Here is a 23,872-nt window from a genome sequence, read left to right as displayed (position 1 = left end):
AGGACAGAGCCTGGGACTTGTCCAGGCTGCCCAAAAATAACGGTAACCCCCAACCAGTAAATTCAAAGGCTACACACCCTCACCCAATCATATGATGCAAAGGCTTATACCACCCTGCTTGCGGTTTTTCCCTTTAAACACTCCTCACTCCGAGAGCTCAGGGCCATCCTCCTCCACTGTTGTATTCGAGTGTTAGACATGAACCAACCCTGGGCTTGCTTGTTATCAATAAACCCCTGTGTGTTTTGCATCAGATATCGGCTCTGTGGTGGTCCCGCAATGCGGGCACATCTCCTACTTGCAACACTCAGGTTTCTGCCTTATGCTAAAATGAGGAACTGGGCGCGCGTGTGCTGTGTTTGGGGAACTCGTCACCACTCTAACCCACAGCCTGGCTCTCTGGAACCTGACTGCAGCATCAGTAAACCTGAAAATAGGGATCCCAGGGCACTTGGAATTCCTTCGCTTGTGTTATTAATATCTGATGGAAAATGGAAACTTTCTGATTTCAAATAACATCTGTTCAAAAGACGGACTTGACTGAATCATCACACATGGGAAGAAATGCATGCTGTTTTAAAGATTTCCCTTTACCTTGTGCAACCAAGGCCATACATCCTGACCTGGTGTGGCCTGAGTTCCCATCCTCCCTGTCTCAGTGGTTTCAAAGTACATGCTGAAAGATGCAAGTCACCGCCACACCCCTGCTTGGCTGGAACCTCCCAGCAGGTAGCTCCGGCGTGTGCTTCACAAACACCCAGTCGTGCCACAGTCCAGGGATGGCCCTAAGCCTCCTCAGATAAGCACACACTGAACTCATCTCCCCAGCTTGGAGCTCAGCAGCAGCCCAGGCCCTGGTAGGGACAGGTACAAAGGCAGAGCCAGTGAGACTCTGCCATCCATCTACTCCCCGCCTGCCCCCACCAACCCCTGCCTGTGGTGGGTTCTGGAACACCTGCCTTCCATCTTTGCAATACTCTGCTTGAAAACCTGACTGAAGGCAACTTGGCCCAGCTTGCGCTTCAGATCTTCATCCATGACCAACATACAAGAGCAAAACGTATGAAAAAACATTGGTGAAGGACAGGGGGAAAATCTAGAAAGTTCTGGAAACACAAAGATGGGCAATCTTTAACATTCTAGGGTAACAAGCACAGCTGGTTGTTCAGGACTAGAGCCAAAGCAGGGATCTATGTGGGTGAGGGAGGAGGGTCATGATCCATAGACCTGAGGGCATCTAGGGAATTGGTATCTGTCTAATGTCTTGGTCTGTGTCGTTAGGTCATGGAGTCAGACCTGCTGTGGTTAAGTGGCAGGGGGAAAGGCCTACTGGCTCGGAACCTGTTCTCTAAGCCTCTGGGTCACCCTTTGTGGAGTGTCCTGCTGAGACTGCCCAAACCCCCAACCTACAGTCCCCAGCTTCTCCTCCTTACCAGCCCCACACCCCAAAGCTGTTCTCCCAAGCTGTACCCCAACACAGGAACAGGTCTCCACAGTGAATTCAAGTTTATTGCCATACACACTTCCTGCTTCCTATCCAACTCTACATGGAAATAGTCAAAGCCAGTGAGGGCTGGGTGAGGGCCAGGAGGGAGTAGGTGGGGTGCTGGGCGAGAGGGGACTGAGTTCAAAGCCTACCATACCCCAGCTTTCCCTGAGTGGTGCCAGCCCCAAGTCTTGGAGCTTATTTGTGCACTAGAGGAGGAGGCTCATCCCAAGAACACCTTGTGAGGTTCCCAGGAGCCCAGTGAGTGCCCTCTGTCCACGGTAATGCCATCAAGCATGCAGGAGCAACAGTTGCTGCATGCACACACCGTACATGCTTGTCACCATGGGAGCCCTAGCTGCAGGGCTGCCAGATGGCAAGGGCTCAGCAGTCTAAGCCAATGGACACGAGCAGGTCCTCAAGTGCCCGCAGCCGCTGCTGCGCCTCTTCAATGGCACTGTAGGTCTGGACTGTGCTGGCCACATGGAAGCGGATGTCATCAACAAGTGGAATGGAGTCTGTTTCTTGCCGGGCGGCCACGGCTGCTGCCTCTTCCTGCACCGCCTCCACAAAGTCCTCTCGCTCCACCAGCTACAGAAGAACAGGCTCAAGGCAGGCTGTATCCCAGCACAGGCTGTATCCTACCCTCACAGCCTCCCTTCTCTGCACCCCTGCCCACCTTTTCAATGACCTTGGCCATGTACTCAGTACACTGGTCCTCCAGCCGGGCCAGGCGAAAGAGCTTGGCTATGCGCCAGACACCCACCACGTTGTCCTCCTCCAGCAGCTGGGCCAGGATGCGGCCACAAAGCCGCTTCAGGCCAGGTAGAAGGTACATGTCAGCCACACTGAGCACGTCATAGACCAACTCAGGGGGCAGCTGTGGAACAAAAAGGGACATAGAGACACCAGTGATCACCAAGGGCTCCAAGGGCCCAGGGTGGAGGCCCCAGTGGCAATACGAGTGACACAGCTCTGGAGCCTAGCCCAGGTCTTTGAGGGTACAATGCGGGGAGGAGATTGGGGGGAAGAGGGTCCCATGCCTAAGGCAGGCCAGTGCTTAGGGCTGGAGGCCTTCCAGGAGAAGCAGTGTGGGTTCAGTCCTAGACTTGAGCTCTTCACACCCAGCTGTGGGGTTCTAGTAAAGTGAGCTGGAGATTCCGGTTTCTAGTCTACAAGCGTGGGCATGGCTCCTTCCACTTGAGAGACCACACAGATGTGAGCAGGGGACAGCTAAGGCCTTGGCTGAGAAAGACCAAGGGTCCAGCTTCAGCCTGACCTTGGGTGGCTCGGGGATTGAGTAGAGGGAAAAAAGGACTATGCCAGTACACTTCAGAATGCCAGCCTGCCATCTAATTGACCTGTGGTCATATGGTCACATGCACAAACTTCAAGGAAATGCATTTATCTTCCATCTTCTTAGGGGATACACCAAAGCACTGAGCAGGTATGTAACTAAGATCACAGAGCTCCCAGATCACAATCTCCTGTTGGACTGTGTTCAGAAGCCAATCCCCACTCTGGGCTAGCACAAATGTTCTTGGGGAACAAAGCTCCTTGAGGGGGGAGCTTGTGACTCAGGATGACAGAGTCAACCACAGAGTGAGTGGCAGATGATGAGAAAGGAAGTGAGGAAGCAGGCAGAAGGGAGGCCAATGGCAGAACCTAACAGAGGGGCAGGCTGACGGGAGCTGGAGGGCCAGGACAGGGGTCAACAGGAAGTGATGCAGGTACACATATCCCTGTGGCTCCATCTCAATTGTAGAGGACAAAGCCAAGGTGATGGGAGCCATAGCCTGAGAGTCAGGGCCACCATTCCTACAAAGAACTTTCCTGGAGCAGAGAACGCCCAGCTGAGTAGCCCTGTAGATACCACATGGCCCACCTGGCCCAAAACATTACCTTCTGTGGAAAGGTCTGCAGGAATGCCCTGGAGAATCCAGACAGAGAGACACCTGGGTCCCCAACAAGCCACCTGGTCTCTCAAGACCAATGGAAAGTACACTTCTCTCCTGCATGCTGCCCTGCTACTGTGCTATGCACATATACACCAACACAGGGGACCTTGGCACTGTCCACTGCCACTCACAGGGCCTGAGTCAAGAACTCTAGGGCTGCTAAGGGCAGGGATGACCCAGGAGCCCAGAACCCCAAGGACCTTGACAGCCCAGGGCTCCATTCCCCACTGCCCTCCCACTGGGTGCCACACCTCAGTATGGTCACTGTATACATAGTACAGCACATGAGTGAAGATCTCTGGGGAGATGCCATGCAGGGTGACAACTGGGGGCTCCCCATGGGCCGTAGGTTCCTCGCTCTCTTGAAAGTGGTCATCCAGCAGGGCCCGGAAGTAATCGCTGCGGCCACAGAAGAAGGCCTGAGGGAAAAGAGTTCAGAAAGTAGCAGGGCTGGAACCTGTCCCCAGGGAGCTAACCCGAGTAGGGATAGGAGGAGGACAGGCACCTTGTGGCAGAGGAAGCTGGAGTCAGCCACTCGGAAGCAGATATCAGGGCAGCTGCTGAAGCCATCGGGACATGGGAAGGGCAGCTCTCCTAGGTCACCCTGGCAGAGGAAAGGCACCCATCAGAGCAAAGCTGGTTGTGAAAGGGAAGCAGCTTCCCAGGCTGGCCTAGGAGGGGAACCCAACTCTGTGGGGCTTACCCTTCACAGCCCCTTCCCTAGACACCCTTCCTGCCCATCAGGCCAGCATGCCCTTCAGTACCCGCAACTCAGGTGGCAGGGCACAGCCAGCCAGCAGTGCCATATCCTCCCGCAACCGGGGATCTGCTGGAGGGGGCTCAATAGTCAGCACCTTCACACATGTGCCAGGCTTGGAAGCCACTGAGGGAGAGGACAGCAGGGGTTTAGAGAGCTCCACCAGCACTACTGGCTGTAACCCAAGACCATGGCCTGAGACCCTGTACACACCGAATTCAGACACCTTCTCACATTTAGCCTCCAGGTCCTCGAGCAGGTCCCTCAGCTGGCACTGCTTGGCCAGGCGTTCACAATCACTAACATGCTCCACACCGATGTCTAGGCAGCCTGAGGGTACAGGGGGCTGGGTCAGGACTCAAGAGTGATTCCTACTCAATGCCCTGGTTTCTTTATCCAGGAGGACCTAAGACCTGTTCAGTCTGTGGATGGGATGTGTTCTTTCCAAGCAAGCGAGTCAGTGCACCCTGCCGGAGTCAGGATGCTTGCATGCCAGGCACACCCCTCCTCCCCAACGATGAGTAGCTTAGAAGGGGCACATCAGCTCAGGGCCACCTTGGGTGTACTGCTGTCCCAACTCAGGGGGTCAGTCACCTGTGTACAGGTACTGCAGCAGAGCCCCAAAGGCCACGGGGTTGATCTGTGGGCAGAGCAGAAATCAGAGATCAGAGGCCACCACCCAGCACGAGCTAACTGCTCACCCAGAAGTCAGCACTCTCCCATCAAGGCGGACAGACGCACCAGCGGGTGCTTGAGAACCACAACGCTCTTGCCCTTCCACTTGGTGTCCAGCATGTTGGCGAAGTAAGTACTTCGGGCACCTAGGACACAGCGATGCGCTCGGAACGGCTTTCCGTGTACTACGAAGACCACATCACTGTGGATGCCCTGTTCCAGAAGCCTGGGGAAAGCCAGGAAGGGACGAATCACTCAGGCAAATGCAGGTGCATTAAGACCACTCAACACACCCCGCCCACCCGAACCCACTGGGTGCGCAGCAACCCCACCAATGCTGCAAGCTCCGCCCCAGCTCACCGCTGCAGGAAATCGTCGTAGTAATCCCGCCTCCTGCAGGATGAGGTGACCTGTTTGTAGTCTCGCAGTGCACGGCGAATGGGGTCACTCAGCGCCCCATAGAGGCACCGCTCTCCATCAAAGGTGTTGGCCTCACAGCGGGCTCCTATGATGCAATGCTCACCAGTCAAAGTTAAGAGGCACTGATCTCTGGCTTCCCCCACCTCCCCCTGGTAGAGTCCAGAAGTCCTAGAGGCCCTCCTTCCTTCCCAAGGTATCCCAGGCAACCCTTGAGTCCTTGTGAAGGCCAAGGGCACACTTAGATGTAGGCATATTGACGAGTACATATCAGACGATTCGCAGCCTAAGTACAGACTGGATGGCGGGTCGGGTATACATCCATCTCGATGACTAGCAGATCTCTGCCCCGACTGAACACTAGTGGTGCACATGAGCACCTTAGTATGCGACAGGGGCCATTATTACAAAACAGAACCAAGGGTGGCAATGCCGGTGGCTGCTACATGGGGAGGCTGTGCAGGCCAGTCAGGTGGCTGAGTACAGGGACCTGAATTAAGTGAGAGGTGCACAGATCTAGGTAGGAACTCCAGTCTAAGCAGGAGATACTATAACTGTAAAGACCTGAGGGAGGAGATGGCTCAGTCCAGTGGGGCACTAAGGGACCAGGTGTTGGCGGGCAGCCAGCAGGTGGGAGACCTAAGGAGAAGGTCCTGTGGAGTTTCACAGGCAAGTCCAGTTTTATCCTTTTATTTTGGTCTTTTAAACAAAGTCACACAATGTAGCCCTGGTTAACTTTGAACTTGAGATAGTCTTCCACTCAATTCTCCTCTCTCCCAGTGATTGAACTACAAGTGTGAGCAACCATGCCCAATTGCTTTTCCCCCAAACACTCCTGAACTCCATTCAAGGGCTACTGTGGAAAAGATCCTCCTGCCTGCAATATGAGGATCAGACTGTAGGTGGGGCAAGAGATCAGTTTAACAGACCAACGGTGGTATGGTCCAGACACAGCCCTGGGACTGCTCTGGGTGTCATGGGTGACATGGGAAAGTGGAGAGAGGGTTAGAGGGTACCACTTGTTGACTTTGGGGTGTTAAAAAGAAACCAATGGTGCATGCAAATGTGTAACAAGGTCTCAGAGCTTACAGTCAGGCTCTGACCCTCTCTCACCGTTAGCCAACAGGTAGCGCACCAACTCCTCATGCCCACAGAGGCAGGCATAGTACCTAGGAAAAGAGGGCAGCTGTCAGTAGGGCTGACCCACCCTAACCCACCCAGCTACCCCACAGCTCACACTCACAAAGGGGTGCTGTCCCATTTGTCCCGTACGTTCACCTCCACGTCTCGCTGCTCCAGCAGGTACCTGGGCAGGAAGTTCAGAGCCTGGGTCAGAACTGCTTCTGATCTGGGATAGGAGACCAGGTAGGGGAAGGAGCCCACATTTCTCTGGGCTAGGGACCCCTCTGAGAAGGGTGAGTCCTGGGAGTGCACAGGCCTGCAAGGATCAGCAACTGCGAGTTGGGTGGTAGCTTCAGGGACAGAGGCCAAGCCCAAGTTAAGAAGGCTGAGAACTTGGTCTTGTAATATCTGGGACAGAGAAGGTGATGGGGCCCCTACTTCAGCCTGGGGAGGTGAAGGCAGAGAAGCCAGAGAAAAGCTGGTGCAGGCACTCTGGGAGTGGAGAGCAGGAGACAGGGGCAGATCTAGAGAAGAAGTGGAAAGAACAATTGTTAAGATGCTGAGGAGAAGAGGTCAAGAACTAGGAAGCCATCATTGGGACGCGGCGGCCCAAGGAGGATATCAAGGCAGGACCTGGGTTCTCAGAGTTGCAGTTACATTGAGGGAGGGGTCATTAGCTCTGAAGTGGCATCTGGTGTTGGGGACAGGCCTAAGGAGGCTTTGGGACAGAGCTGCAGCCTGGCCTCCTCTGATGAGGGCCAGGGGATTTGGAAAAAAGGGCTCGGTCAGCTTCGGGAGCCCCACGGCTCCTGCCCCGCACACCCATGCCCGACGCACTCTGCGGACGCCCGCCCGCCTCCTGCACTGCAGGTCCTCACCGCACACGGGCCACGTCTCCCTTTCTGCAGCTGTCAAACAGGTCGTTGGTGTCCATGGCGAGGGAGGCTGGACCCCCGGCCGAGCGATGTCGGGAGACCTCTGTGCCGGGACGGATGTAAACACTCACCACCCCGCAGCTCGCGGCTCCGCCTCGCAATGCCGGACTGCGGCTCCGCAGCGGCGCCTGGCGTCCGGAGGACCGCCCGGCTTGAACCCCGCTTCCGCGTCCAGAACGCCTCTCACCAAGGCCCCACCCACTAACCTTAACCACGCCCACTTAGCCTTTAGGGGACCTCTAGCCTGGACTCCACCCACTCGTCTAGAGCACAACTCAAACCTCCAGGTTCCGCCCATTCGCCAGAGGAAAGCTCACTTCCAAAACCCCTACTTCGACAGAAGCGCCTCACCGGAAGGGAAGTCCGCTCCAGGCCCCGCCCACCTTGCAGGGGTTCAGCCCTGAGGACTACACCTCCCCTGGCCCTAGCACGCTGACCCTTAACCACGCCCATCCACCCTGAGACCTGCGCTGCTCAGGCCCCGCCCACAAGCCGGGGCCTCGCCCACTAGGACCTTTCCCTGACCGCGCTAGGCTCAACTCAGCCACCTGGGTTCCACCCAGAAGTCAATACACTCCCTAGACTCTATCCACGACCCTAGCCACGCCCACAAACTCCAAGAAGTGCCAGCCCACCCGCGCTTGTCCCCGCCCACCCACCCGGATGACCTTACGTGCCCCGCCTACTCCTTCCCGCCCCCCTCCCAGAGCACCACCCTCCGGAAGCAAGAAACAGGCGTGGAGGCGGAGCGGCCCGCGCGTCTTGGCGGCTTTAATGGAGTCCGGGCGCGGGGAGCGGGCCGCCCTCGGGGCCGGGCGGGACGGGGTGGGAGCTGCGCCGCGGTCGCCTGCTGCGGTGGGGAAGCAAAGTGGCCCTGCGTGGAGGGCCGGGAGGGACACGGGGCCGCGGCGTCGGGTAGTCCCGCGCAGTTGGCGCGTGGCCGGGCGCTCACAGGTGTGTGTCCTCTTCGAACATGTCCGAGTCCTCAGGGTCGCGCTTGCTGCCCATGAGCGCGCTCCAGCTGCTCGGGCCATTGATGGCCCCACCGCCGTTCAGGCTGGGCTGCTTCTCCTGCATCTCCGACTGGCTGTCGCTGGCCACGTCCAGCGTGGGGTTGTCGTGGCAGCCGTTCTCCACAAAGCGCAGCTCCTCGCCATGCGACTGCGGCAGCGGGAGAGCGAGCTGGGCACAAGCGGCGGCTGGCCACGCCCCCGGGGGTGCGCTGGGGGCCCAGTAGACCAGTTCCTGCAGCTCTAGCCTTACTTCTCTGCACTGTTAAAGCTGTGACCTCCCTGGTGTCACCTGATCCCTCCCAACAGCCCATCATAGATATGAGACTCCCTGAAACTCAGAGCACATGGGCGGGGGTGGGGGGAATGATGACCAGGGCCTGTCCTCTTTCCCTATTGCAGATTACACTGACTCAAAATGTGCACCTGCTCTCAAGCCCTGAAGCGAGGGACACTGGGGATAGGAAGAGCTGGAGAAAAGGAGGGGACCCCTGGCGAGACTGGCAACCCTTCATTGTGTACCTTCTCACAAAGAAAGCCACAGTACCAGCCTCAGAGAGAGGCAGACGCAGGCCGCAGCCCGGCAGTGGTCACAGCTGATGTGGTACGGGTCACCAGGTGAGGCTGCTGAGTAGCACTGGCTGATACTGGCAGCACTCCACCCTTTCCAAGCCCTGCCTGGCCTACTCACCACGTGTTTCAGCTTGGGCAGCCGACGCTGCCAGCAGTTGTAGAGTAGGCCAAGCACGATGATGATGAAGCAGATGACCCCAATGATCACCAGCACCACAAAAAGTGTCCCGTAGTCACTGCGCACCTGGGTGGCCCGCGCCTGGCAGCTGCTGGTGGTGGAGTAGTTCTGGATGCCAATCTGGGGGTGGGGGGATGGGAAAGGGCCTCAGCAAAAGTCCTGAGAGCTGCTAATATTACAGGGGTGGAGTTGGAACCCCTGACAGGCCTGAGGCCTGGGACCTGGACCTGTGCTGATGGGCATTCTGTTCTGTCCCTATTGGTTCATCCAAGAATAGCCCCCAAGCTCTCCCAGTGGCCACATCTCAGGTCCCTCATATCCTCACGGATTTCGGCCGTGCCCAGCACGGAGACTGTTCACCACAGACTGTTCTGATGACAGTTGTGGCCCAAATAGATGAGGCCCCACACCTGTCCCTATCAATTACACAAAGCAAAAAGGTATCTGGGGGACACTCAAGTCCACCCCTCAGCCGGTGCCCCAAAGCATAGCTTCCACTTTAGGGGTAGGTGGTGTCATTCAGGCAGCCTGGCGTCATTGGGGGCCATGTGGGGATGCCAACTGCAGCCCACAACGGGGGTGCCCAGCTTCTTCCCTTTCCCAATGGTAAGATGGCAGGTGGCATGGGCCCCCTGCTGCAGGCTGCTCTGGCTGGGCAAAGCTCCCTACAGACCAGCTTCAGGTGAAAGAAGGGAACCATGGAAGGTGGGGGTTATCTGGGAGCTCTGGGGCAGAGGCCAGGCTTCGGCTCTTCCCTGCATTATGGAAACCTTGTCAGTGTCCATTGTCCTTCTGTGGTCATGAGCCAGATCTTCAAGGCTGACAAGAGCTTTGGGAGTTATCCAGGCAGTGCAGCAGCTGTCTATCGGGCAGGCTTGGTCCTTACTACCTGGGTGACCCCAGGCAAGGCACCTGACCTCTCTGGGCTTCAGCTCTCCCTTCTCATTTAATCCTTAAACCCCGCGGAGGGGAAGAGGGGACCAAGGGAGAATCCAGTGTAGTCTGGCCCTTGTAAACCTTGTGTATAGCCCAGAAACACATAGCATCTTTGCAGTGTGACATCTTGGATATTGTCAAACACTGCAGAGACCCTCCAAAGAATGCACAGGTCATGGGTCAGGAGAGAAAGCAGGGGCTGAGGTGAGGATCAGGAATATTTGGATATGTGGGCCTCCAGTTTATATGTTCTGTAGCCAGCAGGGGCCAGAAGACCACACCTGATCAGAGCCACCTCTAACAAGGGAGGGATGCTTTCCAGTTCCAGACATTCCCCACTACCCCAGGTTCCCCTGGAGGGGCATTGGGAGGGACAGGGCCTATCTTGTTCCCCCTCCATTAGGTTCTGATGATACTTCAGACACTGTCCTACTTAACCCTTCTCCCATGGCCACTCCCACTATAGCCTGCAGGTGTGCAGTCCTTCTGCTCAGTTGGTTGCCTGCACGTGCTCTTCCTATCTGGGGATGGCCAGGGGCCCTGAGGCACACCCCTGTCCTGGAGCAGGCTGTGAATTCTTTCAGCACTTTTGAGAGTCAAGGATGGGAAAGGATGCTGCAGAGGCTGCCAGGTCAAGTCCCTGTATGCTTACCTCCTCCAGACTCCTGCGGATGCCACTGAGCATGGAAAGAACATCTTGAGTGGGTACCACCCCTGCAGAAGAAATGCCATCATCACCACAGCACCCCTGAGGTGTCTCCATATCACCCAAACCCCTCCTAGGGCAGCCTGTCTGAGCCTCTTCTGCTACACTTCTGGTTCTAATCACGCCCATGTATGTTCCCTGCTGACCTACTTCCCACCGAGTTGATTCCCTGGGACACCATATGACAGGTGTGATGCTAGAAGCCCAAGGGTCCCCTCTCACAGTGTGTGGTGTCTATACCTGTCTCCTCACCAGAACCCAGGCATCACTCCACCCAGAGTCCTACAGTAGCACGCCGCTCTCTGGGGTTCCTAGCTCTTACAACACTACCTGTTCTTTCCTGGGCCCCCAGTATGAGCCTGTGGAGGGACACCTCTCCCATGTCCTCCTCACCCTGCTCGCCCACAAGTGTCATCAGCAGGTGCTGCTCTTTCTCACTGGGCTTGCTCAGAGAGATGTGCCAGTCCCCACGCTGGCCACTGCGGTGGCGTGGCAGTACCTCCTCCACCAGGGCCAGCAGCTGTAGTCCCCGATGCCGCCGGAACACTTCCTAGGGGTTCAGAGGAACCAAGCTCAAGGAAGTGTGGTAGCCTGACCCCATCTGGCCTCAACCCATCTTCCAAAGGCCTAGATGGTCCCCTGGCTAGCCTGGTCGGCTCTGGGACCACCTGAGAGCATGGTAGAGGCAGAGACAGCTTATTGGTTCACTTGCATCTGCAGGAGCCATGGTGTGAGCCTGTCCCAGGGCCACTCAGGTGGAGGGGACATGGACTTGTCCACAGACAATGACACACCTTTAACTGGGGTTTGAAGTACCCAGGCCTCTGGAAGCACTGCCCATGATGTCCATGGCAAGTGTACAGTTCTGGGGAGGACACAACACTAAGTCCCCACAGCCACCAGACAGCAGGGAGCCCGATAACAGGGGGTGGGGCTCCTCTGCTGGTCATCTCACCATGTGGCCAGCAATGAGCCTGGAGAGAGTAATTGAGTGCTCTTATAACAGGGATTGGAGAGCCAATAGAGATGGCTAAGAGGACCCTGGGAACCAGCCAAGGTGTGGGGCGGGGCGAGGTGGCTCCTTTCCCCTCAGACTGTCTACTTCATCATTTAGATGATGGTGTTAGATATAATTACACAATGTAACACGGAAATGAACCCAGCCCTCCACGCAAACTTAGTGTAGCGGGACTAGAGGCCAGGCTGCTGCCACAAGGTTCATGCCTGCTGTTTGTAAAAGAGACCCTCCTTGGGGCCTCAGATCCTGTTCTGCAGCTTCTTCCTCTTGTATATGGAAAACCTCGACTCCATTTCTTCCAAGAGTCCCATTTCTTTCCCCAAAAGGGAAAGAGACCTCTTTCCCAGATGCTCAGTTCTCCAGGGTGCTGTGGGAGCTGGGCTGTCAGAAGAGATCTCAATAGCCACCTTGGGTGATACCTGAGGCAGAGACGAACTACTCTTGGGTTCCCTTGGTTGTCATGCCAACCTGAAATCCACCAGGTTGACTTTCATGCTGGGCTTGTTCCTTGTTTTTACAGTAAATGCCCAGTGCAGCTCAGGTCCAGACACTCTCTAGCTTCCTGGTCAGCAGTTCTGCCCCACAACAGTCAGACAAGCCCAGGGTCAAGTGGTCAGTGTCTTCACTAATATGGAAGGGCAGGACAGGCTTCTCTCTGCCTGTTCTGGGACTCAGAAGCCTTCAGTTGCTCTACCACACATGTTCCACCCTTTACAGTGTAGCAAAGTCTCCCAGACTCAGAGTTAGCTAGGGAAGGAAAATCCCTGGCTTTGTAACTAAATGCACCAGGGTTCAAATCCTGCAGTTTCCTAGCTCTGACCCTCAGCAACATTCTGAACTTCAGTTTCTCCATCTGAAATAGGGGCTACCTAACACCCTGGAGTCACTCAGTCACAAATTCTGGAACAGTAGCTGTCCCTTTGGATCAGCCTTGCTTATAATCCAGCCCTCTGCACTAAAGCAGGAATTCTCTGGTCCTCCCCATGACTGCCAAACGCCTCCCCCACCCCCTTTTGGTTTTTCGAGACAGGGTTTCTCTGTGTAGCTTTGGAGCCTTTCCTGGAACTCGCTTTGGAGACCAGGCTGGCCTCGAACTCACAGAGATCCACCTGCCTCTGCCTCTGCCTCCCGAGTGCTGGGATTAAAGGTGTGCACCACCACCACCACCTGGCTACCAAATGTCTTTTCCCAGTACTTCTTGTGCCAGGCAAAGGATCGGATCCTTCATCTCTAAAGCAAAGATTCTCTTGGCTTCTAGAACGCCAGGGTCAGCTTGGCATTACTGCTTCACCATATTCTGGGCCTGTGCCTGCTGATCTCTGCTGGCTCCCTTCCTACCTCCTATGTCTTAGGTAGAAGATACCAGAAACTGGCCAGTCTGCACCACTCTTCCAGATGCCAAATGCAAAATTCTGAAACTGTAGCTGCATCTTGTAAAACCGTCTCTGAGGGATAGCAGGTACATTCCTCCCCATCTTTTCCTGGAGACAAGAGCTGAGTGTGGCCCACCACTTTGGAAACAGTGTCCCATTCTCTTCAAACACAGGTCAAAAGGAAATACTGGAATACTGGATGAGAGAGAGATGAAGTCTACACATGGTGCTTGGAGATGGATACACCAATAGCAAACCATCTGTCTCACTGCCTGGAGAAGTGCATCTTCTCTTTTCTGTTTTGTTTTCTAACCCCTATTACCCCATGCTGGAGATAACCCAAGGTCTTGAGTGTGCTGAACAACACCACAGAGCCACACCTTAGCCCTGGGAGTTCATGTTTTCAAGAGAGTAAAACAGAGTGCCTCATGAGGCTGTCCAGCACTACTGTGTAGGGAGTTATCTGTCCTGCACGCCACAGTTAATGAGCACTGGTGTTCATGTAAGCATATCTTTATGTTCATGTAAGCATATAATTATGGAGACACCCACCCTCTGGCCTGCCTTGGCTCCCAGAACACTGACAACAGTTCTTCATATTTTTAGTAGGACAGTCTAGTCACCTGAGGAGGAAGGACCTAATGCCACTGACATTAGAGACTTCCAAATGAAACAGCCCAGGCAGCCCACCAGCCTAGGAGATACAGTCCTGGCTACCATGGTCAACCTGAAACAGCCTTGGGTGTGAGAGGAGGGAGGAACGGCAGTTGAGGAATTGCCTAGATCAGGTTGGTATGCAGGCATGTCTGTGAGAGGTTGTCTTAGTGATTGATGCAGGAGGGCCCAGCCACTGTGGGCTACACCCTTCCCCAGGCGGTGGTCCTGGGCTGGATTAAAAAAACAACCTTGTTAAGTATGAGCCTGGGGGTAGGGGGAAGGATGAAGCAGGCCGTGTTCCTTCATGGGTTCTGCTTTGGGTTCCTGCTTTAGTTCATGCCCTGACTTCCCCCAGTGACAGACTGTTGCTTTTCGTCTGAATGTTTTATCACCCCAACAGAATAAGATAGGACACCATCTTGATCACATGGAGGTTCCATATCCCAGAGGGCCCATTAATGGCTGGCTCAATGGCAGATGGCCTAGCACATGAGCTATGCAAAGCTTTGAGGGCATTTCTGTCTGTCTCTGTGTCTGTCTGTCTGTCACCCTAAAGAGCTATGAACAAACGCTGACAGATGTTGTTTATGAATAAGCTTGAGAAGAAATAAAGTGACTAGGGAGGTAGTAAACATCCTTTCTGAGACTGCATCTCACCACGTAGCCCAAACTAGCTTTGATCTTCTGATTCCCCTGTCTCAGCTGCCACAGTGCTGGTATTGCAGGCATGAAAACAACTCTGGGCTGGGCGGTGGTGCACACCTTTAATCCCAGCACTCAGGAGGCAGAGCCAGACGGATCTCGTGAGTTCAAGGCCAGCCTGGTCTACAGAGTGAGTTCCAGGAAAGGCGCAAAGCTACACAGAAAAACCCTGTCTCAGAAAAAAAAAAAAAAAAGATATGGTTGGACAACAGTGGTGCTTGGCTCTAGTCCCAGCACGTGGAAGGTGGGTGTGGAAGGTTTGATTGAACCCAGAGATTCCAAGCTATCCTGGCCGATATAGCAAGATCTGTCTTGACAAAACCCTACAGACAAAAGAACAGGTCTCGATCTCATTAGAGAATAAGGCACATAGTACACAGGAACAAAAAGTCCCTTCAAACTGAGAAGAGGGAGGGGCCAAGAATGCAGCTCAGTTGGTAAAGTGTTTACCTAGCATGGATGAGACCTTGAGTCTGATCCCTAACACTGAATAAAACTAGGCCCTGCAATCCCAGTACTGAGGAGGTGGAGGCAGGAGGATCAGAGTTCAAACTCACCCTTGGCTACATAAGTATGTTTGAGGTCAGCCTGGGCTAGAAAGAAAAAAAAAAACAAAAAACCCAAAACTCTAGGAAGCAAGAAAGAAAAGAGCCCTAGAATTTTTAAGTAGGAAAGACCTCTTTTTGGTTTTTCCTAAGTGGTAGGTGCTGGCTCAGCTCAGGGCTGGGCTGGTCTCTCACAGCCCCACTGTGGCACCTCCCTCTGCCCCTCTGGCCCTCCTGTGGCCAGCTCAGCACTCACACAGTCTACGTTCTCCGTCATGTTCAGGATGATATAGTTCTTCCCAGCCAGGTTGCTCCAATCCTTGCAGATCACCTGTGCAGGAAACAGAGCAAGACACAGAGACCTCTAGAGAGAACTCTGGAGAGCAGGAGGAGGTGCAGGCCTGAGGCCTGAAGACAGCGATGTCCTCCTGAACTGCCATGCCAGGGAACCCATCCCAAGTGCATAAGACTAAAAAGGGGTCACAAATGAGAAGAGAGGCTTGGCCTGTCCAGAGGCTTCACTGTTTGTGATGTCCTTTTGCCCTTGAACTTCTGGGGACTGAACACTTCTTCCCCTCCCCTGCAGCCTGTGTGTATGACTTGAGTACGTGAACACTAACAGTTGAGGTGGGAAAGGTGTGGTCAGCACCCACCACATTGCCCTGCTGCTGACAGCCTGAGGACCCTGGGGACAGTAGATATTCTTACACAGAGGGTAGCGTGCACCTCCGTCTTACCTGAGTAGAGTCCCATGGTGTTAGTGAGTGAGCTTCGGCTACCTGACCCTCCAGGGGCTTCTCACTGAGACCTTCTTGTCCCCAGGTAGCAGAGGAAGGGGTTGATTCTGTGTCTTGGGGTTCAGGTGGGAAAGAGTCTGGGGTCCTGGGGTAAAGGTGACCCTCACTGGGGACCTCGGTCCCACTTGGAGCCACTGTTTGTGGGAATGAGGAGGGTGGCAGTGCCCCCTGCTGGCCATCTAAGTCAGCTGCTCCCAGGGTGGCTTCCTCACCAGCTCCCAGGGTGACCTCAGACTGTACCCCCAGCCCCCCAGCTGGCCACTCGGTGCCCCCAAACTCCTGGCTATAGTTCTGATCCCCCCGGGCCACTGTACTTGGGGTAACTGATGGCACTGAGAAAGTGGGCTTCACATTGCTCTCCACCTCCATGCCTGATGTGGCCCGGTCCCCAGAATCCTCCTGCCTGTGTCTGCTGGCCCCAGGACCCTGGCTGCTGGTACTGCTGACACTGGGTGAAGAGTCATGGGCCTGCATGGTGGCTCCTTCTGGGGACCCGCTCACGGGGAGCAGCTCTTCCTCCTCCTCTGCTTCTTCCTTCTCCCTCTCCTCTTCTTCCTTTTCCTCCTCCTCCTCCTCTTCTTCCTCCTCTTCCTCTTCCTCCTCCTCCTCCAGAGGCATATGCCAGGGAGGCTCAGCAAGATCCGTCTTGGGCAGGATGGAGGGGAGGTTTGGCAGGTCTTGAATCTGGCCTGGATCTTCCATGGAAGCCGCCTTCTCAGTCAGGTCTGGGAAGACATAGTCTAAGGAAAGATGGAGAGCTAACTCACAGACTTCGTCAGCCATGGGTGGATGACCTTTATAGAAACAGTGGCTCCGAGTGGGACTGAGGAGTAAAATAGTGGTGTTCCCATGGGGATGGAAGGATACAGGGATGCCAGATTATAGGCAGTGATGGAGAAGAATGGGGAATGAGCTGGGGAGGAGAATGAAGCCAGCCCACCAGGACACAGGGAGCTGGCTGTTCATGTTTTCCCGTACAGTAATAAAAATATAATACAAATTTAGGGGCTAGAGAAATGGCTTAGTGTTAAGAGCACTGGTTCAATACCCAGACTCACACTGCAGCTTACAACCATCTAGAACTCCAGTTCCAGAGGATCCAACATGTTCTTCTGCCCTTCAAGGGTATTGCATGCACATGGTGCATAGATATAAGTGCAGGCAAAACACTCCTTAGAGGTGGATTCATTCAGATTTGTTCCTGGTCAGATCAGAGGGCGACTTCTGCTGTCTACTCTGTTCTGTAATTGTGAGTGAATCCACCTCGCAAGCAGGAGCAGAGAGCAGGGCATGTGACTCTTCTCCAGCCCCTTACAAGAAGTCACTTTATAATGCCAGGAAGTACCTCCTCCTTTGGGCCCATATAGCCCAAGGTCATGGGCAGAGCAAATACCACTACACACACACACACACACACACACACACACACACACACACACATAAAATAAAAATCTCCCAATAAATAAATAAATATCTCCCAATCAAAACAAGATGAGACTGAAGAAAACAGGTTATGATAATGTATTAGTCACTTTTATCATTGCTGTGACCAAAAACTTGACCAGAAGAAACTTAAAGGAAGATTTGTTCTGATTCATAATTTGGGGGGGGGGGTACAGACTGTCATGGCAAGGGGGACATGGCAGTGAGAGTGTCCATAGTAATGAGACCTGTGTTTGAATGTACAGCACCCACATAAAAAGATAGGTGTGGGGCTGGAGAGATGGCCCAGAAGTTCAGAGCACTGGCTGCTCTTCCAGAGTACAGCAGTTCAGTTCCCATCCCCCACATCAGGGGAATTACAACTGCCTGGAAGTCAAGTTCCAGAAGATACAACACCCTCTTCTGGCCCCTGTGGGCACTGCACATGAGGTACACATACACTCAAACACTCAAACACACACACACACACACACACACACACACACACACACACACACACACATTTATAAAAATAAATCTTCTTTTAAAGGCCAAGTTTGATGATGTGCATCCGTAATCCCAGGCTGGGGAGGCAGAGATAGGTAGATTCCTGGTGCTCACTAGCCATTCGACCTAGCCAAGTCATTGAGCTCTGGATTCAGAAACCCCACCTCAAAAGAGAAAAAGGAGCGGGGCAGTGGCACTCGGGAGGCAGAGGCAGGTGGATCTTTGTGAGTTCAAGGCCAGCCTGGGCTACCAAGTGAGTTCCAGGAAAGGCACAAAACTACACAGAGAAACCCTATCTCGAAAACCTAAAAAGAGAGAGAGAGAGAGAGAGAGAGAGAGAGAGAGAGAGAGAGAGAGCGCAAAAGGAGATAATAAGGTGGAGAATGATTGAGGAAGACACCCAATATCAACATCTGGCCTTCACATGCACACACATATGCATATATACCAAATGTACACATATGAACATGTATTCATATTCCCTCTCCCTTCCTCCCTCCCTCCCTCCCTCCCTCCCTCCCTCCCTCCCTCCCTCCCTCTCTCCCTCCTGCCTCTCTCTTCTCTCTCTCATGGGGTTGGGGAAGGATGTGCTTAGCAAGAGCTCTACCACCGAGCTATGTTCCCAGACCAGGAAGTTTGTTCTGAACTAGGAATTTTATGTGCAACTAAACTATCTTTCCAATTATGGTTGCTAAATAAAGGCATTCCATACATGCAAGGACTTAAACGTTTTACTCTCCATGAATTCTCAGAGAGTTATTCAAGGGTGTCTTCTGGGGGAAAAGGAGACATAGGAAATTAAGAAACACAAGAAGACTGTCAATACAATAAATCTTAGAATAGAGGTGGTACTGTAGGTCTAGGAAGCAGTTGGTAAAAATAGAACAAGAATCTAGAGAGAGCTGAGAAGAATAATTGCCAAAAAAAATTCTTTCCTTGTAGTAAAAAGCATGACTTATATGGTGGCACGCTCCTGTAATGCCAGCATGATGCAGGAAGACTGTCGTGAATTTGAGGCCGGCCTAGGCCACACAGTAAGTTCCAGGCCAGCTTAAGCTACAGAATTAGACCCTGTTTCAAAAAACAAAATAGCAACAAAGAAGGTCCAGCTTAGAATCTGAGCCATCTTAGCAGCAATGGGAAGCACCATGAGACACATACGAGCGATTAGAATATCCTGGCTGCTGTTTCTTATGTGTGTGTTTCGAGAAGTGGAGCCTTGGTCCCTCAAGGTCCTCCTCCTCCAGCTTTGCACAGCACACAGCCTGTAGAGAAGGAGGCCAGCTCCCCGCACAAGGAGGCATCTATGACCTCCAGGGCACAGGGACCACACACCCACGGAGGAAACCCATGGCACCCCTGAAACCAAGCAGCCTCCTGTTGCCTTTGTAAGCACTAACGGATCATGAAGAGTCACAAGACATTTGGGGAAACCAGCCCGAGGAGCAGCAGTGAGCGAGCAAAGCAGCCGGCCTGGAGAACGGTGGAACATAGAAACGGGAGACAATGAGAGGGCTTATTCAATTTCCAGAGACCCAAGAGGAGGTAACACCCCAAAAGCATGAACATGAAAGAATAAAAGCGCCTCACTACAGCCAGGCATAGTGGGTACTCCTGTAATGCCAGTACTCCAGAGTTAGAAGCTGGCAGGTCTGAAGTACAAGCTGTACAGCAAGTTCAAGGCCAGCCTGGGCCTTGAGAATAAACAAATAAATAGCTTTAAAAAAAACTGTATGCCAAGTATTATGAAACATGCTTATTGAGGCAAGATTGCCAGTAGTTTGAGGCCAGCCTAAGCTACATAGAAAGACCCTGTCTCAAAACAAACAAACAAACAAACAAACAAAAAACCCAAAAAAACAAAAAACAAAACCACTCCAATAAAAGCAAGAACTTACAATTGGGCTGGAGAGATGGCTCAGAGGTTAAGAGCACTAGCTGCTCTTTCAGAGGTCCTGAGTTCAATTCCCAGCAACCATATGATGGCTTACAACCATCTGTAATAAGAACTGGTGCCCTCTCCAGGCATGCAGGGATACATGCAGGCAGAACACTGTATACATAATAAATAAATAAAAATTTAAAAAAAAAAAGAACTTAGAATTGCTAGATCTATTGCAAACTACAATGCAATGTTTAAACCATAACTGAACTTGCTGGGGCGTAGTATAAGGGTGTAATGGTGCTTAGGAAACAGCGCGAAGTCCTCACAAGAGCCCACTGGGATGATCCAACCTGACAGATAAAAGTACAGGTCAGGGAACTCACTGCAGCGCCTCAGGAGACACAGAGCAGAGGAGTGAGTGTGGGGAGGGAAGAGAAGATTCAGGACAGGCCCGAGAGGCAGAGCTGATGCAGGATGTGAGCTTAGCAGATGACAGACATCAGCACTGTGGCCCCTGACAGAGTTGCTGAGTCCAGAGGGGGATTCAAAAGAGCCTTCAGGGAAACTTAAGACAGCCAATGGGTAGCAAGGCAGCAACCTGGGTAGGGGGGGCCCTCATGATCAGAGTTCATCAGGTGAGGAAGTCCTCAAGAGGGCTTGGTGACTAAAGTAATCCCCAAATGGGGTAGGTGGGGCAGCATTGAAACCAAAGTGGCTGAGACTACCCACAGTCGACTCTCACACTGGCAGGCCCATTCATGCTTGATGTGGAGGCCTCATGAGGCACCTGAGTCCCCTCCCGACTCTGAGAATATATAACAGTTAACAACAGCTGGGGGAGAGAGACTCTTATTCCGTGGTGTTTCCCCTAAGTTACCCGATTAAACTCAGCAGGACTTGGGTGGATACATTTCTCTGCTCTGTTGACTCACTCGGGAACAGGGTCACAAATAAACCAGAGATGAGTTTGGGAGAGGGCAGTGGCACTGTCTCTGCCATGGGTGACGAGACAGGCAAACTGAGGCTGCTCCCTAAGAGGGGGACATCCTGAGGAATCCCAGGGTGAATGTCTTCCTCTGTGTTGCATGGGGTCATATGGCCCCTTGATGAATGGGGTCTGCTCCCCCAAACAGATAATGACTAGAGAGTATATTGTGCTCCCTGACAGTCGCATGAATGAGATGGGAGCCTGGGCAGTCTGCGGCCACAGAATGCCCTGCGCTATGTTCAGACAGGTCACGGAAGCTACCCCATCTGCCCAGAAAAGACTCCTGTCTACAGAAAGGACAGCGGGGAAATCACACACAGATACTGTCCTCTGCGACAGCCTCTGATTTGTCATAAAGGGTGGAGGGAGGCAGAGCCAGAGGTGTTGGCTGCTGTTCTGTACACATGGCGAGGACACAACACAGAGGGAGTATGAATTAGATCTGAGCTCTTCCTGAGAACTGTCGGGGAGAATCAGGGAAGAGGAGAGGGAGAGAAGACAGCCCGCAGGTCCAACCTCTAATACAGAGGGAGGGAAAAAATCTAAGATTCAACATGCAGACAGGGCCTTACTAATGGCTTCCAGGAATCTAGGGGGCTTATGGAGTGTGCTGCCTCTGGACTGCGGGATCCAGGAAGGACTCTTAAGTTAAGGAGCTCCTCCCAGCCCGGCTTGTGAGGTGGCAGGAGGAGGCACGGGTGCTGTGGAAGCTGAATAATGACTACTAGACGTCCCTGCAGACCAATGTTAGCTGACTTGAGGCAGTGCAAGGGTGACCAGTCCCTGGCAGACACTTGGTATCACTAGCTGAGGTCTCTGTGAGTACCAGACACTGAGAGACAGAGGGAAAAGACAGACTTTACCAGGGAATTGGGTCTGAAAGGTGTTTGATGGCATGAGAGGGCTGACTTGGACCGTGGTCACAGGAGAGTTAAGAAGTTGATGCAGCAGTGTGCTGGGCTGCCTCTGTCAACTTGACACAAATTAAGAGTCACGTGGGAAGAGGGAATCTCAACTGAGGAAATGCCTCCATCAGATTGTTCTGTGGTCATGTCTGTGGGGCATTTTCTTGATTAATGATTCATGTGGGAAGGCCCAGGCCCAGTGTGCACACTGCCACCTACCCCTAGGTTGGTGGTCCTGGGTTGTGTAAGAAAGCAGGCTGAGCAAGCCATGGGGGAGCAAGCCAGAAAGCAGCTTCCTCCGTGGTTCCTACCCTAACTTCCCTCAAGGATGGACTGTGATGTAAAGGTATAAGCCAATTAAACCCTCGCTTCCCTTGTTTGCTTTTGGCCATGGTGTTCATCACCGCAAGAGGGGGTAGACCAAGACAAGTTGGGACCTCTCAAACTGGTGTGGCGCTCTAGTGGCTTCACTGGCCCCATGGTGGAGTGAGATCCTTATGAGGTCGGAGAGGCTCTGGCAGAGCTGAAAGATTTAGACTGGAGTGAAAATCGGGTTTGTAAACGCTGCAGCTTCAAGGGGGGATGCAATGGCAAAGGATGAAAGGATCGTGGAAAGGAGAGGCGGAGATGGTGCAGACACTTGCCTAGGAGGCACAAGGCTCTTCCATTCCAGCACGGCAAAGAATTAGCCAAATAAAAAACAAGTAACTGTGATGGACAGCCAGAGGAAGAGCTGCAAACACAGCACGCGGTCGCCCTCTAGGACAACATCTGTGAACTGCAGCAGCTCCAGGCCGGCTCCGACGGCCCTAGTCCATCAGCTCCGGGCACCTGGCTTCAGGTTACTAGAGTCCCCGCTGAAGCCAAAACCCAAAAGCCTACCTAACACTACCCAAGGCACCCAGATGCAGTCACAGCCGACAACTAGGAACTGCCCAGGAGACAAAGGGCCGTTTCCAGCCAGCCTGTGCCCAAGAAGTCATCCACAGAGTGGGGGCCACTGAAGAGAGGTGAATCATCTCTCAGACTTGAACCACCCCAACAAGATCAAGCTAGGTCACAAGACACAGCGGCCATGAACGATCGGACACCTCCTAAACACCTAATGGCACAGAGGCTCCCCTACTTTCTTCTGGAATGGCAAGGGAATAATACTGTAAAATTACAGCGCCACTTTGTGGCTTTAGTTTGAAACTAACTGTTCCCTAAGTCCCAGACAATAAGGTTTCCAAACCCTACAGACTGAAGACTTGCTTCTCAGATGGGGAGTCCAGGAGTGGAAAACATGGCCTCTGAGTGTGAAGAAGCTTGTCAGCACTGTGGCGCTCCGGCTTCTGTGGAGTTAAAGTCACTTCAGAATCATTTTGTTCAATACCCAGACTCAGGACCCACATGAGAAGGGGAGTGACCAGCTGTCATTTTTCTGTCCACCGCATCCCATCTCTGACCACAGCCACAGTGGAAAGCTGGGGCTGAGTCATAGAAGAGGCTGCAGTCCAGGCAGGAGCCATAATTCTAGGAATCCTCACCTCAGGAAATGACCTGGGGTCTGTGTACCCCACACCCACCCTCCATGGTGGGATAGTGTTTCCGAGATGACGTCACAGCATAACAAATGAGAAGAAGTCTGGGATGGCTCATCTTACATGCCAACCTGATAGGATTTAGAACCCCCATGGAAATAAACCACGTGTCGGGAGGGGGGAGTTTCTAGATTGGGTTAAATGAGGTGGGAAGGAGTATGGTTAATTTGGCCAAACTCTCCTGTGGCAGGAGTCCCAGACTGAATAAAAAGGAGAGTGAACTGACCTGAAGCATTCCTGACTGTATCAGCTGCTCTAGCCTCCTGCTACCGTGCCCTCCCCACCATGACCGACTGCCCCCTCTCAGTGTGGGTCACAATAAATCCTCCCTTCCTTCATGTTGCCTTTGTGAGGCATTTTCTTATAGCAACAGGAAAAGTAGTGAACGCCTGCCTTCGCCTTCCCAGAAATCTCCTGGAGTCACACTGCACACGCCTGTGCCCCGCTGAGAGAGAGCAGTGGCTGCAGGGACAGCTGTCACAGTCACCACTAGGTCCCAGCCACACGAGCCTCTAACACTGAAAGCCCCACCTTCTGGCAGGGTAACTGGCTGCAATGAATTACCTTCTGGAACATTCCTGGCCTCCTTTAAAAAGCCTTTCTCTCCTGCTGTCTTTCTTTCTTCTACCTTCTTTATCCCAACTGGGACTCTTTGCAGCTTAGGCCAATTTCTGTTTTACTTACCGAGAACCACCTGCTAAGTGTCTTGCGGGGAGAAATTTTCATATTCTCCGAGT

The 23,872-nt window shown here is 53.3% G+C and overlaps 2 protein-coding genes across 5 annotated transcripts in view; both read right to left on the bottom strand.

The window, feature by feature from the left end:
• Window positions 1-1,489: 1,489 nt before the first annotated feature.
• Window positions 1,490-7,970, bottom strand: Abtb1 (ankyrin repeat and BTB domain containing 1). 3 transcript variants are annotated; one of them, XM_036182487.1, is made up of 13 exons: window positions 7,294-7,969; window positions 6,854-6,939; window positions 6,537-6,599; window positions 6,407-6,462; window positions 5,237-5,381; window positions 4,943-5,102; window positions 4,796-4,841; window positions 4,415-4,531; window positions 4,209-4,327; window positions 3,950-4,048; window positions 3,696-3,863; window positions 2,166-2,366; window positions 1,490-2,077 (listed from the first exon to the last, which is right to left on the bottom strand). In XM_036182487.1, exons 6-13 carry the CDS (start codon window positions 4,994-4,996, stop codon window positions 1,871-1,873), a joined length of 1,011 nt encoding a protein of 336 aa, XP_036038380.1. In that variant the 5' UTR covers window positions 4,997-5,102; window positions 5,237-5,381; window positions 6,407-6,462; window positions 6,537-6,599; window positions 6,854-6,939; window positions 7,294-7,969; the 3' UTR covers window positions 1,490-1,870. The 3 variants fall into 3 exon arrangements, with proteins under 3 accessions (XP_036038380.1, XP_036038378.1, XP_036038379.1); XM_036182485.1 differs by lacking the exon at window positions 6,854-6,939 and having other exon boundaries at window positions 7,294-7,970; XM_036182486.1 differs by having other exon boundaries at window positions 6,537-6,939; window positions 7,294-7,354.
• A 122-nt stretch (window positions 7,971-8,092) lies between these two features.
• Window positions 8,093-23,872, bottom strand: part of Podxl2 (podocalyxin like 2) — a 33,336-nt gene continuing 17,556 nt past the window's right edge. For both annotated transcript variants that reach the window (XM_036182016.1, XM_036182017.1), the window contains exons 3-8: window positions 15,786-16,585; window positions 15,305-15,379; window positions 11,147-11,303; window positions 10,700-10,761; window positions 9,052-9,231; window positions 8,093-8,511 (exon numbers count right to left, since the gene is read on the bottom strand). In XM_036182016.1, coding sequence (XP_036037909.1) covers window positions 8,299-8,511; window positions 9,052-9,231; window positions 10,700-10,761; window positions 11,147-11,303; window positions 15,305-15,379; window positions 15,786-16,585 — 1,487 coding nt within the window. In that variant the 3' untranslated portion in view covers window positions 8,093-8,298. The remainder of the gene's footprint in view (window positions 8,512-9,051; window positions 9,232-10,699; window positions 10,762-11,146; window positions 11,304-15,304; window positions 15,380-15,785; window positions 16,586-23,872) is intronic.

Source organism: Onychomys torridus, chromosome 3 (assembly GCF_903995425.1).
Source record: "Onychomys torridus chromosome 3, mOncTor1.1, whole genome shotgun sequence".
Lineage (NCBI taxonomy): Eukaryota > Metazoa > Chordata > Mammalia > Rodentia > Cricetidae > Onychomys > Onychomys torridus.
This window is presented reverse-complemented; position numbering and strand designations above follow the sequence as displayed.

Excerpts from the sequence above, each read along its gene's own strand:
- Abtb1 (XM_036182485.1), bottom strand. The coding sequence starts at position 7,349 with ATGGACACCAACGACCTGTTTGACAGCTGCAGAAAGGGAGACGTGGCC. Across the intron at positions 4,842-4,942 it reads TGGTTCTCAAGCACCCGCTG|ATCAACCCCGTGGCCTTTGG; the intron begins GTGCGTCTGTCC and ends CTCTGCCCACAG. Across the intron at positions 2,367-3,695 it reads TATACAGTGACCATACTGAG|CTGCCCCCTGAGTTGGTCTA; the intron begins GTGTGGCACCCA and ends TTTGTTCCACAG.